This window comes from Desmodus rotundus, chromosome 9 (genome assembly GCF_022682495.2).
Source record: "Desmodus rotundus isolate HL8 chromosome 9, HLdesRot8A.1, whole genome shotgun sequence".
In the NCBI taxonomy this organism is placed as follows: Eukaryota; Metazoa; Chordata; class Mammalia; order Chiroptera; family Phyllostomidae; genus Desmodus; species Desmodus rotundus.
Window position 1 is genome coordinate 68,522,191 of NC_071395.1, and position 16,308 is coordinate 68,538,498.

The 16,308-nt window shown below is 42.8% G+C and overlaps 1 protein-coding gene across 3 annotated transcripts in view; it reads right to left on the reverse strand.

Annotated features, from left to right (window-relative positions):
* DNAH9 (dynein axonemal heavy chain 9) overlaps positions 1-16,308 on the reverse strand; it is a 367,496-nt gene that overhangs the window by 331,449 nt on the left and 19,739 nt on the right. For all 3 annotated transcript variants that reach the window (XM_024564675.4, XM_053910525.2, XM_053910526.1), the window contains exons 6-9: positions 15,138-15,371; positions 6,442-6,609; positions 3,949-4,065; positions 517-667 (exon numbers count right to left, since the gene is read on the reverse strand). In XM_024564675.4, the coding sequence (XP_024420443.2) occupies positions 517-667; positions 3,949-4,065; positions 6,442-6,609; positions 15,138-15,371 (670 nt within the window). The remainder of the gene's footprint in view (positions 1-516; positions 668-3,948; positions 4,066-6,441; positions 6,610-15,137; positions 15,372-16,308) is intronic.

Genomic DNA, 16,308 nt, shown 5'->3' on the forward strand with positions numbered 1-16,308 from the left:
GACCGAGACGCCCCGTGCTGGGCTGCTGCCCTACAAACTGGGAGCTGGAGGGTGGGTACTGTGGAAGCCTCGAAGGCTGTGACCATCCGCTATGCAGCAACAGAAAACTAACCTTACCTTGTAAGGCATTTGAGTTTTCAAATTCTGTACCTGACTGGATGTCATTAGGATGGTCCCACATAAGTTGAGGCCAACAGATTTTCTGGGAATGACTTCCTAAGTGGATGCAATCCTAAATGACCTCAGTATGAAACCTGTTTATAGACATGGTGGTCCTGCTGTTCAATTACTTAAAAACCTTGGACATCATGCCCAGAAATGTGTCCTGCATAAAGCAAAGACTCAAGAAATGTTCGTAAAGCTGAATTGAAGTTGTATTTGACTTTCAAACAGGTAAGACAGAGCATCAAAAATTGCAATAGAAATGAAGGTATCACACTGTGATGTGGTACCGCCCTTAGTCAGGCTTCCCAGTAGTAGAACTTCTCCATCCAAATGCCCTGGCAACCAGCTTACCAAGTTCTGCCTTCTCCTGGACACACTGACCATAGATTATCCTGACTGTATCCAGCTCTTGGTTGAACATTTGGATGAGCACCAGGTACTTATCAGATGCATCTCGTGCTACCAGTGGTCTTTCCAGGAGATTGCCTCCTATGTCCAGGAGCTGCAGAAGAGGTGGAGAAATAAGAAGAACAAGCCACAGATTCAATATTTCCAAGGTTACATAAACCTTGTGTCCTGGCTTTTCTGTCATATATATAGCAATGTAAGAAGGTCAAACAATTGTTAATGTACAACTGGATCAATAATTATTAACACGTGAATATTCATAGTCTGCCCCATCTCTCCTTTGCTTCTAAAGGGGGAGGATTTCTGTCTGCTAAATTACCTATCAGACCCTCGAGGGATATTAGAATGTGGATAAAGGATAAAACAAAGAGAAAACTTAAAGTTGTTGGAAAGGTTAAGCTGATCTATATTTAAAAGACCTTTAATAAAAAAGACCTAAAACAGAGAAGGAGGGGTAAGATAGAGAAGAAAACAATAAGCTAAGTAGGCTAGATGTGAAGGAGAATTTGGAAGGCTAAAATTTGAGAGTAGGAGCAAGAAAAAAGTTTAAGAGAGAACTAATTCCTGAACTAATTTCTGAAATAAGTTCAAATGCTAGGAGAGAGAAATCAATAGTCCTCCTATGCGATTTACAAAAGGCCAGGTATTTATCAGAGGTCATATATTATATATGTGTATATTCAATGGCTAAGGAAGACTGGCAATTTGGGTTACTCAGTTTTCTAGAAGAGCATGGATTCCAGTCTATGTTTGGACATTTTCAGTGACTGGAAATTTACATACTTCTCAAGAAAGTCCATTCTGGGGCTTCCGGCCAAGATGGAGGCATAGGTAGACACACTGCGCCTCCTTGTACAACCAAAAGAAGGACAACAACAATTTAAAAACAAAAAACAACCAGAACTGACAGAAAAGCAAACTGTATGGAAGGCCAGCAACCAAGGAGATAAAGAAGAAACATTCATCCAGACCAGTAGGAGGGATGGAGACAGGCAGCTGGGGCAGAGAGGGCTCAAGATAAGGCAGTGGCTGGTGGGGAATGGGGCAGGCATCGCGGCAACTAGCAGACCTCTTGGCCACACATTCGTGCATAGATAAACCGGTGGCAGGGCAGTGAAGCAGACTGCGCAACCCAGGGCTCCAGCGAGGGGGAAATAAAGCCTCAATCCTCTGATTGAAAACACATGTGGGGGTTCAGGCAGCAGTGGGAGAAACTCTCAGCCTCACAGGAGAGTTCATTGGAGGGACCCACAGGGGTCTAGAGCGTGCACAAGCCCACCCACTCGGGAATCAGCATTAGAGGGGCCCAGTTTGATTGTGGGTAGAGGAGGGAGTGACTGAAAGCTGGCAGAGAGTGTAGCAAGCACCATTGCTCCCTCTTGGCCCCTCCCCCACATACAGCATCACAACGCAGTGACCAGCATTACCCAGCCCCAGTGAACATCTAAGGCTCTGCCCCTTTATGTAACAGGTGCACCAAGATGAAAAAAAAAATGGCCCAAATGAAAGAACAGATCAAAGCTCCAGAAAAAATACAACTAAGCAATGAACAGATAGCCAACCTATCAGATGCACAGTTCAAAACACTGGTAATTAGGATGCTCACAGAATTGGTTGAATTTTGTCACAAATTAGATGAAGAAATGAAGGCTATGCTAAGAGAAACAAAGGAAAATGTACAGGGAACCAATAGTGATGGGAAGGAAACTGGGACTCAAATCAACAGTGTGGACCAGAAGGAAGAAACAAACATCTAACCAGAAAAGAATGAAGAAACAATAATTCAAAAAAATGAGGAGAGGCTTAGTAACCTCCAGGACATCTTTAAATGTTCCAACATCCCAATTATAGGGGTGCCAGAAGGAGAAGAGGAAGAACAAAAAATTGAAAACTTATTTGAACAAATAGTGAAGGAGAACTTCCCTCATCTGGCAAATGAAATAGACTTCCAGGAAGTCCAGGAAGCTCAGAGAGTCCCCAAGAAGTTGGACCCAAGGAAGCACACACCAAGGCACATCATCATTAAGTTACCCAAGATTAAAGATAAGGAGAGAATCTTAAAAGCAGCGAGAGAAAAGGACACAGATACCTACAAAGGAGTTCCCATAAGACTGTCAGCTGACTTCTCAAAAGAGACCTTACAGGCAAGAAGGGGCTGGCAAGAAGTGTTCCAAGTCAAGAAAGGCAAGGACCTACATCCAAGATTACTGTATCCAGCAAAGCTATCATTTAGAATGGAAGGGCAGATAAAGTGCTTCTCAGTGAGGTCAAGTTAAAGTTCATCATCACCAAGCTCTTATTATATGAAATGTTAAAGGGATTTATCTAAGAAAAAGAAGATAAAAAATATGAACAGTAAAAATGACAGCAAACTCACAGTTATTAACAACCACACCTAAAACAAAAACAAAAGCAAACAACGAGAACAGGAACAGAACCACAGAAATGGAGATCATGTGGAGGGTTATCAACAGGGGAGTGAGAGGGGGAGAGAGGGGGGAAAAGTACAGAGAATAAGTAGCATAAATGGTAGGTAGAAAATAGGGGGAGGGTAAGAATAGTATAGGAAATGTAGAAGTCAAAGAATTTATAAGTATGACCCATGGACATGAACTATGGGGGGGGGGATGTGGGAGGGAGGGGGTGGGCAGGATGGAGTGGAGTGAAGGAGGGGGAAATGGGACAACTGTAATAGCATAATCAATAAATATATTAAAAATTAAAAAAAGAAAGTCCTTTCAACAGAAATCTCTTTCCTCTGAATCCTGCCTCCTTGTAATTTCCACTGATCAATGCTGATTCTAATCCTTAAGGCTTTACAAATTAAGTCTCTTCATAGTTTATAGAACTATCATGTTCTACTATGTCTTCATGTCTCACAGCTCAGAATTCTCAGTTGTGAAGCCATGTAGTTGCTCATCGCCCTAAACCTTCATATTCTGAGCTGGGCAGTACAGGGCAAAGGCATGAGTCTTCTTATTCTAGTTACTAGTACTTGAATGCTATAACCAATTACCTGGTAGGTGGTTTGCCTCAGCTTTAACCAATCTGATAACATTGGTCAAACAGCCATGGTATTGCAGAACCATGGATTCAGGATGGTGACCACAACATACACCTTCACTTTTAATAGGTACCCTACTGATAAGACCCTAGGTAAGCACCATGTTTTCAGAAAAGCATTAGTAACAATGCTGAGAAGCCCAATTCTGCACACTCCCTTGCCTTAGGACACTCTTAATACCTCTCTATTAGACTAATAAGAACAATTAATATCTACAGGAACAAAACAATTGGAAGAGCGTCCCTCCCCTCCTCTGGTGAGGGCAGGGGCACAATCAGCACAAGGGCAGCTCCCACTCTACTTGCACTAACCTTAAAGGCATGCTCCAAATCCGGTGTATCATTGAAGGCTTGACTAAAGATAGTCCCCAGTCTTTGATCAAGATCTTCTACTCTCTGGTTAAACTTAGAGACATCATTTTCAAATTCCTGGAGACATCAGATAGACATAGAAAAACATAATTTCGCAAAAGCCAGTCCCTATCCTCTTTACTACTAATCTTTGCACTTGAATCTGTTATACCAAGGGTTTATTTTCATTTTCCAAAATTCACCTTGGCATGACTTAGATTTTATCCATGTAGACGGTTACCCCATTATTGTAGCATTTTATTTCCTAGACAAAATTATGGAGCGAGTCAAACTGTGAGGCTGGAACCCTTTTACTCTCTCTCTCTCTGCCCCCTTCTCTCTGAAGCCCCTCCTCTGTCACCCACAGTGCCAGCTCATGCCCCCCACCAATGCCACCTCAACAGCAACAGTCCCAGAAATGGGGCTATTCCAACACACCACCTACTTCCCTTCCACTCCCAAGTCTAAATTTTATTTCCTTAGTGTAACCAAACTAGCCATTAGGAGGAAAGTAAGCTAATTAAACTAACACACACTACTTCTAAGTACACTTTCATTGGTTAAGACAACAGCTAGCCATTGTTCTTAAGGTTGCCAAATTTAGTAAATAAAATATAGGCTATGCATTGAAATTTAAACTTTAGATAAATAATGAATTTATTTTTAGTATATGTCCCAATTATTATATTTTCTCTGGCAACCCAAAGTGCATTATCCTCTTAGACTGTAGCAGTTTATAGAGAAACTCTTTAACTCAAATCCCTAATTTGTGGAATTACTTTTATTTGTTATTACTGCTGTACAACAGTAACTCATATTCTTATAAAAAGACAAAATAGAAAAACATAGTAGTTCTACTTCCCAAACCCAACCATATTGACATTACAATATGTTTCCCCGTGCATAGAATTGTTTTGTTTTATCATTTGTTTCATTTGTTTTGTTTTAGGAAGTCATGGTTGTCTTCAGAAGATCCTATAGAGACAATTCACAAGAGTTAAAACAACTTTGTGCTTTGTATTACACCTTTCCCCCCTACTTTTGACTAATGGAATATTTAGAAAGCGATATTTCCCTGGGTTTGCTAAAATCTCCCTAGACATCTGAAGGTGCTCACAGAAGATTTCTGCTCTAATTTCTTTCTCTTTTTTCCCTCATATACTCTTAGAATTCCTTCTCCAATAATTAGCCATTTCCTTTTTGGCAACCTCATTCCCTATTTCTATCTGGCCCTTTTTCTTCTTTATTTTTGTCTCCCATGGGCTTGCACTCACAGATCTCAGCTTTCCTGGACTCTTATGTTCCAGTCATGAAAAATACAAGGTCTGTCCAGAAGGTATCCAGCCACATAATATGAAAAATAGAGACATTTATTGAAGAAGATGTGAGTTATAAAAAACACTGCACATAGGACAATGATGCCTCAGCCCCCTTCAAAGTAGGCACCTTGGGACCTCACACAGTTCTCCCAGTCACCATCAGCTGCCCCATAATATTTTCCTGAATCTCATCAATGGTCTGAAATAATTTTCCATTCAAAGGTGATTTCAGTTTTGGGAAAAGCCAGAAGTCACAGGACACCACATCTGGGCTGTAGAGGGGCTGAGTCACCTGAGCAATTTGATGTTTTGCCAAAAAACTCTACACCAGATGTATTGCATGAGCAGGCACATTGTCATGATGAAGCTGCCAAACACCAGTTGCCTGTAGCTGTGGCCTTCTGAATCATCTGAATAGTTTCCACAGCAGAATGTTCAAGCTTCTGCAAAATTTGATGTAGATTCATTGCTCTACTGGCTCAGTCATTTTGAATGGGACAGCCACACAGTGTACACATGCTCACTCAACAGTGTCAACTGCCCCACTGACTATTACAGTGAAGTCGTCACTGTTCATGTATGTGCATTCCAGTCCACTCTCCTTGGCTGCTAGGTTACATCAGTGTCTCTCAAACTGTTCTCATTATATCAACAATGGTTGGACTTTTTCCGGACAGAACTCATACATCTTTGGTCTTTCCCTCACCCCTGAGTACTCCCATGGAAACCAGAGTCAGATCAGAAAAACTAGGCTATAGCTTCATTGATCTCCCACCTTATCCCAAGGCACTAATAAAATTCTTCCCAGGTGTGCCTGGTTTTCATGTAGCAGTTGTTGCTCAAAGCTTAAAGCTTTGGGAGCTGTAGGTGGCTGCAGCTGCCACCATCATCCCATATCCATCTCATCTCTGAAACCCTGAGTATCATCAGTCTGGAGCAGTCAGCAGTTCAAAAAGGCCCTCCTTGACCTTTCTTCTGACACAAAGAGTAATTAGGAATGGGCCTCCCTTCATAAAACCACTGGGACTAGAGAGCTAAAGGAAATAGGGAAAATGCAAGTAAATATTCAGACTCTACGGGCTAGAGGCATCTGAGAAAGAGACCAAACTTGTGAGGTAGCCTCCGCAAGCCCTACCATGCTCTGGGGGTCCAGACAGTCATAGGAGGACTCCAAAAAGACCCTGGACAGCTCTTGAAATTCCTTGTATATTTGCTGGACCTGCTGACTCAGGGCATTCCCTCTGAGGCCACTGAACTCAAGCTTTTCCAGTTTGTGAAAATCCAAGGTTGTCTTCAGGAGATCCTATAGGGACAAATCACAAGAGTGAAAATGAGGATGATGATTAACAACAACAGTTAATATCCAAATTAGTATGGGAAGGGCTGGAAATCACATGAGTGTGGTGGTTGCTTAGGAAATGTGAAGCCTGATTTGCGTAACCTTATTAATAGATTGGGGTGGTGTAAATAACTCTTGGTTAAATTGATAACAAAGCAAAGAGAAAGTACAAATAAATAATATTCACACACACACCAAAGATCACATTTATGCTTCAGCCTTTCTGTGTTTCCTAATAAAAAATAAAATATAATAATAATACCATGTTTACATGATTAGTGGTTTTACTACCAATTTTTTAAAAATTGGTTTCAAATGGACCATGTTATCTGCTTCTAGAATGACAGCTATCATAGAGGATACGGACAGGAAAGCAGGTCCTCCAAACAGTCCTGAGGACAAGCCCAGAGGGGGATGCCAACAGTCTCAGCAACTCCTGCCAAGAAAACAAATCTGCAGAGTTCTGCCAAGCACATGCAACATGGCACACCGTGCAGCCAGCTGGGTGACAGTGGGCAATTACTTGACACCTCTGTGTTGGGTTACTTCATCTGTGACAGGATAATACTAGTGAGAGGTAAGTAGGTGAATGCAGGCTTAGGATTTAGGCCAGTGTCAGCATGCAGTGACTACACAGTAAGTGCATATTATTGTCACTGTTGTTGGTATGGCAGTGTCCCAGCTGTGCTCAGAATTAAGTGGCAGGTGAATAAGGCAACCCAGAGCCTTGGGGAGGAGCCCCTCCCCAGTCCATGGAAGTCATGTTACCTCTGATAGGACAGGAGCCTCCAGAACACAACTAACACAACAGAGGTGGCATTTATCTCTCATGAAAACTGGTCTGAAATCACAAAACCTCCAAACCAAGATGTTCTTCCCATTACAACTTCCAGGCTATGTGCATGCCTCTTCAATAGGAAAGAGGGAGAGGTACGTTTGAGTGATGTTGGCAAACATGTGGTGCAGGCCCCTGGGGGGGTCTTCTACCCTGAGGAAGTTTGAAAGGCAAGAAGAGGAAACACAATGTCATGATGCTGAAAACCCAGCGAGTCTTGGTTCCACTCTAGGCAACTCCCTCTGCCAGTGGCCTCTGTTGGGGTCGACCCATCTGACTAGCAGAAGGCTGCCCAACTCTTTTCTCTGGCTGGGACTCTAAGGCCAGCAGCACTATCAGAGGCATTGGGAAGTGGTAGGACATCTGACTGTCTCCACGTTGCCAGGACAGCACCTGTACAGCCTTGGCAGCCACCTAACAGCCCTTCTTTGCTCACCCATGTTCAGGCATGGCTGTCAATGAGTAGCTGAAGTGGGAGAAGAGGGAAGAGAAAAGGACCAACCAAGGAAAGAAAGACACAAACCTGCAGCAGGGGGTCTTGACACCGATGGTGGGAAAGGGGGCAGTCTATATTTTAAAACACCTTCAACTTTATAAACTGGGAGGAAAACAGAATGAATTAAACTGAAATGAAATTGACTTAAGTAGTAATTCAAGTTATTCAAAGAGTACTTAGTTGTAATCAATGTTAAAGGAGAAATGTATTTGTGCTGTGGAATGTCACCTGGGTACCTATTTTTCATAATTTCACAGATGTCAATTTCAATACTTAGGAAATACTCTCCAGCCATTTTAAGAGACTGATACAGCTTGATGTGTTTGATTGCATCAGAAAACTATATTATAATTTTGTTACACTATTTTATTTCTCAAGAATACTTGAAGCATGGCCTTGGGTGGTCACAAAGTTGTTTCATCTCCAATTTAACAGGTAAATTGTAGATATTAGATAAATATTTATTTAATCATTTTATTTTCTGGAAAAACTCTGGTCACCAAAAACAATGGATATATATATGGATTGCTTTATTTAATTTAACAAACACATGACAGGCAACACATTTATTTGGGGTTCAGTTCAAAGTCTTAGACCTATTCTTACTTCTCTATTCACAAGGCCCAAATTTCCACTCCATCATTCTGCTGCACTCTCTCTTCCCTTATCCTTCATATGCTTTCTTCAGCGCTTTTACCACCCTGTGGAATTATAATATTCTACTTGGCATTATATTATTTTTTAAATTTTCTGTGCATTTTTCTCAGTAGGTTGTAAATACCCCAGGGGTACTACTGTATCTTCAGCCCCTGGAAAAGGCCCAGATGCTGAGAAATATTTGTTGAATGAATATATGATCTTCAGCCTTTGACTTATCTACAGCACATCCAGGGAAGGTGACAGGGTGGTAGAAAATCTAAGAAATAAGGGCCCAGGAGCAATTGAGAAAATTAGACAAGAGGGGAATTACAAAGCAAGGCAGAACTGTGCCTTCGCATGTTTGCAGGGCCTTGGTCAAGTGCAATGCAGAACACTGCATGGTCCTTCTCTGAGGGCAGAGTGAAGCCAAATGAGCAAACAGGACAGACTTGGCCTCATCTTGTAGGTGGAACTTGTAAAATTTTTTATATTTGACCTACAAAAATGGCAATTTTATGTGGTCCCACTGAATAAAACTAAGTCATCTTATGTTAGAAATGTCCAGCTACAGCATGGGCTACAAAGAGAGATAGTGAGCTTTCCATCTCTGGGTGAAATTCAGAATAGAAGTATTGTAGAGAAGATTCCTGAATCTGACAGGAAATTGTCTTGCAATCATAGAAACAGATGTATCATAGTGACTATGACTATATATTTGACTCTTAATGTAGCTCTTTCATCATTTATTTAAAATTCCCACAAAACAGATGAAAGGCAATTTAAACCAATGAGAGGTTTAAATGATACTTTTAAATGCCCATTTTTATTCATCATAGTAGTAAACACGTGAAATTCATTACACCATATACAGGCTGAAAATGTCAGCTTGAAGGGTAGGCTATGCAGCACCATGGGAAAAGCTTAGGACAGAGCCAGAAACCCTGGGTTCACACAGCCCTGGCCTGTCATTTACTAGCTGGGTAGCTTAAAGCAAGACAGAACTTTTCGAAGCCTCGTTTCCCTAACCTGCAAGTGAGTTTGCTAATACCTGACTTGCTGTGGGGTTACCGAATTCCATGGAACATGTCATGGTTGGTACTTGAATAAAGGGGAGCCACTTTTATAAATTATCATCACCCTGATGTCCTTAGGTAAGGCTGGTAAATAAGAAATGGGTAATGGCCGATATACACATGATCCTTTCCAGTTACCACAAAGAGCATGGAGTCCCAGGCAGCTGACTGGGCCAATTGGGTCCTGTTCTTATGAAAACCAGTGCAACTTTTAATGGAGTGGTGGGAGAGGCTTCCTTTTGTGCTGGGGCCCCTGAGGTAGAGAATCAAACTCAGGGATAATGGCAAGCCCTGCAAACACAGCCTTGTACTTGAAGGGGAGGTCATGCCGCCTATCTTAAATGTCTTCAGAATTCATTAAGGAAGAGCACAAAGCAGACATTCATAGATGAAAACCTCAAAAGGTCATTGGGAAAAAGACTGTTTCTTTACCTTAGGACAGCGGCCGACCTTATGCAGCTAATGGTCTCCTACGTGACCACAGGCTCAGGCAGGGCTGAAAGGGACGCCAGCCCAATTAGGCCTGAATGAAAGGAGGCAGCAGAGTGACTGGAGGTGGCAGAAAGAGCAAGGGAAACACAGTTGTGTTAGGTCAGCTTATTACCTATCTCCCTGCTAATCACCTTGCATAAAGCCTCAGCAGGAAATCATACTGCCTTCAGTGAATCACAGCTTTACAGAAATTTCATAATGAAAGCAGTGAGGGCTCTCTCCAAGCTGCTTGCGTACTTTGGAGGGCAGAGTCTGCAGGCCAACACATCAATGGGGGATCTGGAGCATCTACGATATTATGGCACAAAAATGAACTCTTTTTGGTTTGTGTGTAAGTGCATGATGTGGGGTATGAATGTGGGGGTGTGTATATGGTTTGTTTGGGATGTGAGGGGGTGTGTGGGTTATGTGTATTGTGTGTGGGGTATGTCGTCTGTGATGTGTATGAGTGTTGTATGTGTATGTACAGTGTGTATGTTTTGTGATGTGTATATGATATGTTGTATGTGTGGTATTTGTGTGGCATGTGTATAGTGGTTGTACTCTGTGTGCCTGTACTGTGTGTGCAGTATGTATATGTGGTGTGGTGTGTGAGTGGTATGTACTGTGTGTATGTGTGGTGTGTGGTATGTGTCTCTGCTGTGTGTACTGTATTGTGTGTGCAGTATGGATATGTGCAGTGTGTGTATGTTTTGTGATGTATGTGTGTGTGTTGTATGTGTGGTGTTTGTGTGATTTGTGTCTGTGCAGTGTGTGTACTGTGTATGTGCATATGTGGTGTTTATGTGCAGGGAATATATCTGCTGTGTGTGGTGTGTGCGATGTGTGTTGTGTCTGTGCAGTGTCGACTGTGTGCATCTGTGATGTGTGTGTACTGTGTGAGTGCAGTGCATATATGTATAGTGTATATGCACTGTGTGAGTAATGTATGCAGTGTGCTACCGTGTGCATGCAGTGTGTGCCTGGTGTGATGTATATTATAATGGGTGCGGTGTATACATGTATGATGTGTGCATGTGCTGTGTGTGCAACATGTTATGTTTGGAGTGGCGTGTGGTGTGTGTTCAGTGTGTGTACTGTATGTCTGTAGTATGATGTGTGGTGTGGAGCTGTAGCAACCAGTAGGAAGACAGGGTGAGGGAAGGAATTAAGATGCAGCTGAAAGGCTCTTTTCTCCTTCGATTCTTGACTATTCAAATTGGAAAGATTTTATACACATTTGGTATTTTCTTAGTAAGTTGTAAAGCCAAATACATCCCTTCCATGGAATGTGGAATACAGTTTTACCTAAATGACTTATTTAGAAAAATGACCTAGAAATCATGTAGTAAAAACAGAGTGTGCAAAGGGAGAGCAGAGTGTGTAAAGCAGAGTAAAACCACAGAACCACTTTGGGGCCCTCAAAATGGAGGTGGGAGAGAAAGCAGACTTCTTAGAACCACCTAGGAGAAATCCAAGTTTGATGAAAAGTATGCTTGGATCCACCTGCCCCCAAGGTACAAATCCCAGTTACACCTGCCTGAGCCCTGTAACAATGGCCAGGGAGTAGATGTACCCTGATCTGTTGTGCTCATTGGTTACAGTAAGGGTGTTCAAGCTGATAGCAGACTCAAGAGTTGGAAAATTTTAGTTTAAGGTAAACAGTTATAAGCCTAATAAGTAATGCATATATTAAAGCTATTGTTTGAGAAACTACAGATAAGGCCTATCCTGGCTCCTGGGAGTGACAGCCAACCTCCTGGGGCACTGCTAGAGATTACCACCTGGGGACAAGTGGAGGCATCCAGCCCATTGTGTTCCAGGGAGAGACAGATGACCACTAGCCCCTTGGAACAGCTATCTGCCCAGGACAAGAATGCTGCAGTTACTTTCACCTAATTTTTCCTGAACTTCAAAACTCCTCACCACACCTTGTTTATTCCCTGTTATAAAAGGCTGACTTGGAAAGAAAATGTAAGATGGTCATTAGGGTATGAACCCGCCATCTTCTCAGATCGCCAGCCATCTGAATAAGGTGCCCATAAAGATTCAGTCCCTGTCCTGCTTATTGTGTTTGGCACATGGCAGGCAGCACAAACGCTGGTGTCTTTTCCGGTTTCAAAGCCTTGCTCTTGGGACCCTTGAAAGGGTGCAAGCTCTGGCTTGAGGTAGTCTCCTTCCTTTTCCTGCTCAGGCTGAGCTCTCTAGGTGATGAGCTGTGTCACTGTGGTGAGGAGGAGGACAGTGGCCTTCTGAAAATGCGGGTACTCCATATGCTGCAGACCTGCTGAAAACTGCTCAGGGATATACTGCACAACAACCCCCTCCCCACTGCCACCAGCTCACCCCACCTTTATTTTAACAGGTATCCAGAGGGGAAGAGTTGATCTACACAATGAAACTTTCTTGTGCAGAAAAAAGCCACACAAATCAGAAGGAGGGAAATGCAAGAGAACTATGGAGATTAAAAACCAGCCCTTCACAGCATAACTCTGGATGTGAGTGTGTACAAGGGTAGACACATTGATGCCATTTTATTAACCCAGCTTTGTGTATTTATTAATTGCAGCTACCCACGTTTCAGTGGCCACATGGCCACATATTATATTAGAATAGCAAGATGAATAAGGCTAGGTTCATGCTAATTCTTGCTGGAGAGAAGCAGGCTAATCCCATTTAAACAGGCATCGATCACAGAGATACACAGAATGTTAACTAAAGGGCTACATGAAATCTGCCTGGAGACGATCGATAGTCCCGTGTCTCCCTGCCCTGAGCTGAGTAGGCAGAGGTGGGGGAACTAGAGGCCAAGAGTATGAGGCTGAGCAAATGATTTGAAGATGAAAAATGATGGAGCGGAGGAAATACTAGGATAGGGGAAAGGAGCAGCCACGGGAAAAGGAAAAATTATGGAAATTCAGGGTGAACGAAGAGCTAAGGGAAACAAATAGAGAGAGAAAACTTGGAAAACAGAGAAGGGAAAGGGAGACAAGTAGAAAGAGAAGGAAGAGGAAAAAGAAAATAAAGGGAAAAGCAGGAAAGAAAAGAAGTAGTAGAGTTTGTCCTAAGAGCAAATAAGTAAACCAGAGCACAGGATAGAAAAGTTAAGACTGGGCAAAGCAGGAAGACTGAGAACACGGTGACATTCAAGTTATCCTCTAATTAAACTGGGGCAACTGCTTTTCATGTGTCTGTGGCCTTGAATCAGAAAGAAAAAGCAGCCTGAGAGCTGACTATTGTGAGGGTAATGACTCCAGAGAGGATGGTGGCCCTGGCTTCCTGTATTTACTGGATATGCCCCGCAGATTAGGCGCCCTGGTGTTAGAGTAGCTGTCTATATGCAAAGTCACATCAGGAGCTTGTGTGCATAGGGCTGAGGCCCCAGCCCCACGGTCACTTCTGAGCTGTGCTCTGCTTTCACCCCAGGGCCAGTGCAGGGCTGGAGAGCCTACAAGGCTGTGTAGTGTAACAGCAGGCACTCCACCTGATCAACTCAGCTGAACGACAGCAAAAGGATTGATGTGGGAGGTGAGAGGAATACAGTGGAGGGGGAGGGGAGGAGAGGCTGCACATCAAAAGCTGAGATGGAACTGCTTGCACGCAGGCACAGGCGTGGGGGGACAAAGGGGGAGCAGGGAAGAGGCATTTAGGACAAAGCCAGATATCAATTACTTACACTTTCCATGATCCTGATGCAGGATATAAGGTGTGCCTTTCAAAAGATCTATCTTCAGGCTTTCTCACTTAAACATTTTCTCTATCTCTATGCTCTTCCTCATCTTCTTTCCCCAGAGAACTCCTAGTCCACTTTCAAAATTTACTTCCTCTTGTGCTTACCACTTTCTCAGAGCCCCACTGAGTTAGGGATTCCTCTTTTTTGCTCCCAATAACACATCAGTTTTTGCTCATATCATGGCATTTAATATACCTCACTGAAGTTTCCTGGTTCTGTGTCTTTCTGTCCTTGGATATCCTCCATTAGTCTACGCTGTCCTGTGCCATGGCTGCTGGTCCAAGGGCTTCTTACAGGTAAAACTATATTTCAGTCATCATTGTATCCCTAGTGCCTGCTCAAGGCCTGGTGAATGGCAGTGTTGGATCAGTGTTTGGGAAGGGAAATGAACAGATTCAATCTCATAGTCTTATCCTCATAACCCCACGGTTTGTGCCATTCATCCCAGCCTCTTCCCAACATATCCCCCTCTTCACCCCCTATAGAGATTATAGCTTCACTGACTATAGCTAGTGACATAACCTGAATTCTTTCTTGGTCTTTCTAGGCTATGGTCTTAATCTTGAACTTGACCTTGAATATCCTAAAGAAATTTTAGAATAAGTATGTATTCATTTTATTATGCCCATTTTCTTTCCCCCAAAGGTCAATCAGCAATTATTGATCTGTGAAGTGTTAAGAAACCTGTTAACCACATTAAATTCTGAGGCTAAAAACAATCAGAAGAAAAAGCTTCATGTCTCCTCACCCTGGTCCTTAAACTAATATTCACATTGACTTTTAAATAATTGGGGAGAGACAGGATTTTGAGCAAAAGTCACATTTATCTTGCACTGGGATTCACTAGTCTGGTAGGGTAGAAGGGCAAGTTCAAAGTAGTGGCTTTGTGGGGATGGTCAGCTGCATCCAGATCAGCTCACTTGAATTCTGCACAGCAAACTTTTTAGCGAGGGTGCATTTGAAACAAAGTTTGAAGATTATGGGCAATTTGAAGACCAACTGAATTAGCTGACTGATTCCTAAGTGGGTCTATAATCAGACCTTCCAAAACTTCTAATAGAATCACCATTACATGATGATCAATCCAAATGATAAATCCAAATATTTGAATCTTACTGTGCATTCTTCCAACCAATGGAGGGTTGGCCACCATGTTGCATTGGCCATTTTCCTATTCACTTTTAGGACCCTGGATTGTTTACTCCCGTCTGGAGCTGGGAGCCTGGGATGCATGAGCACACTCACCTCCACCATGTGCAGTCGTCTCAGGAAACCATCCAATCGCACAAAGACCAAAGAAGTCTGGAAATCCCACTCCCTGACTTCCTGGTTCTCTTTAAAGTAAGTGGGCAGATTCTCCCTTCTGTCCTTAAACACCTGCTTGAAGAAGTTCAAGGTGTCCACTACCACTTGCAGTTTTCTCTGACTTTTTTCTACCTCACTTTTCAGGAGGTCCTCTGGGCCGAGATAATCAGAGGCCTGGAATGCAAACACATTAGTGTCACTAAGCCTGGTTGCAAGTGCAGGACATCTCACAACTTTGCCAACTCCAGCTCTGAACTGAATAATTGCCCAAGTAATATTTTTAGGAGTATAATATAAGAAACGTGTGACTCCATCCTCAGTTCCACAGGTGGATTGGGACCTGGGTTCAAACCAAAAAGCCAGTGATTGGCTTAGGGCTGGGCAAATGACCAATCAGAGACAAGAAAACACCACGAATCTTGTGTTGGGCCAGCTGGGGCTGGGGCAAGTATTCTTTCCCAGGTGTTCTTACTGACTTTCAATAGTAAAATAATTTAAGTGTAAGAATTCTTTGAACCATAATTATTTCCCTGTCTCTAAGAGACTTAACCAGGAAACCCATGGAGCTGACTCTGTTAGACAGCCGCCTCCACCACCACAGGGAGGGGCAAAAAACAACTAGGTCCTGAAGGTACCATCTAAGGCTTACAGTAAACCATGGCTGAAGCCAGTCTGACCTTGCTCTTTTGAAGTCAATGAGCCAATAAATTATCTTTTTTGGTTGGGTTTCCTTACACTTTCAACCAATAGAGTCCTGGCTGACAAACATGGAGTGATGGAAGGGCACTGGTTTATGAATCAAGCAACTTGGCTTCCAGTCATGGGTGGGGGGACCTTTGGTGACTTTGTTAGCCTCCTGGAGCCTTAGGCCACATCTTTCAATAGTAATGCTAAATTAATAAGGATCTCCCTGCCTACCTCATAGGGCTCATCTGAAAATGACCAGGATCATGAATGTCACAGCAATTTGGAGCCTGCAATGTGCTTCATAGATGTTAGTTATGATTAGCTCCTCTTTAAACATGTTCATTGTATCGTCAGGGTCACAGTTCCTTAGATATAAAAGAAGCCAATTTGAGGGGGAAACCACTCAAACCTCCTTAAGGCCTCC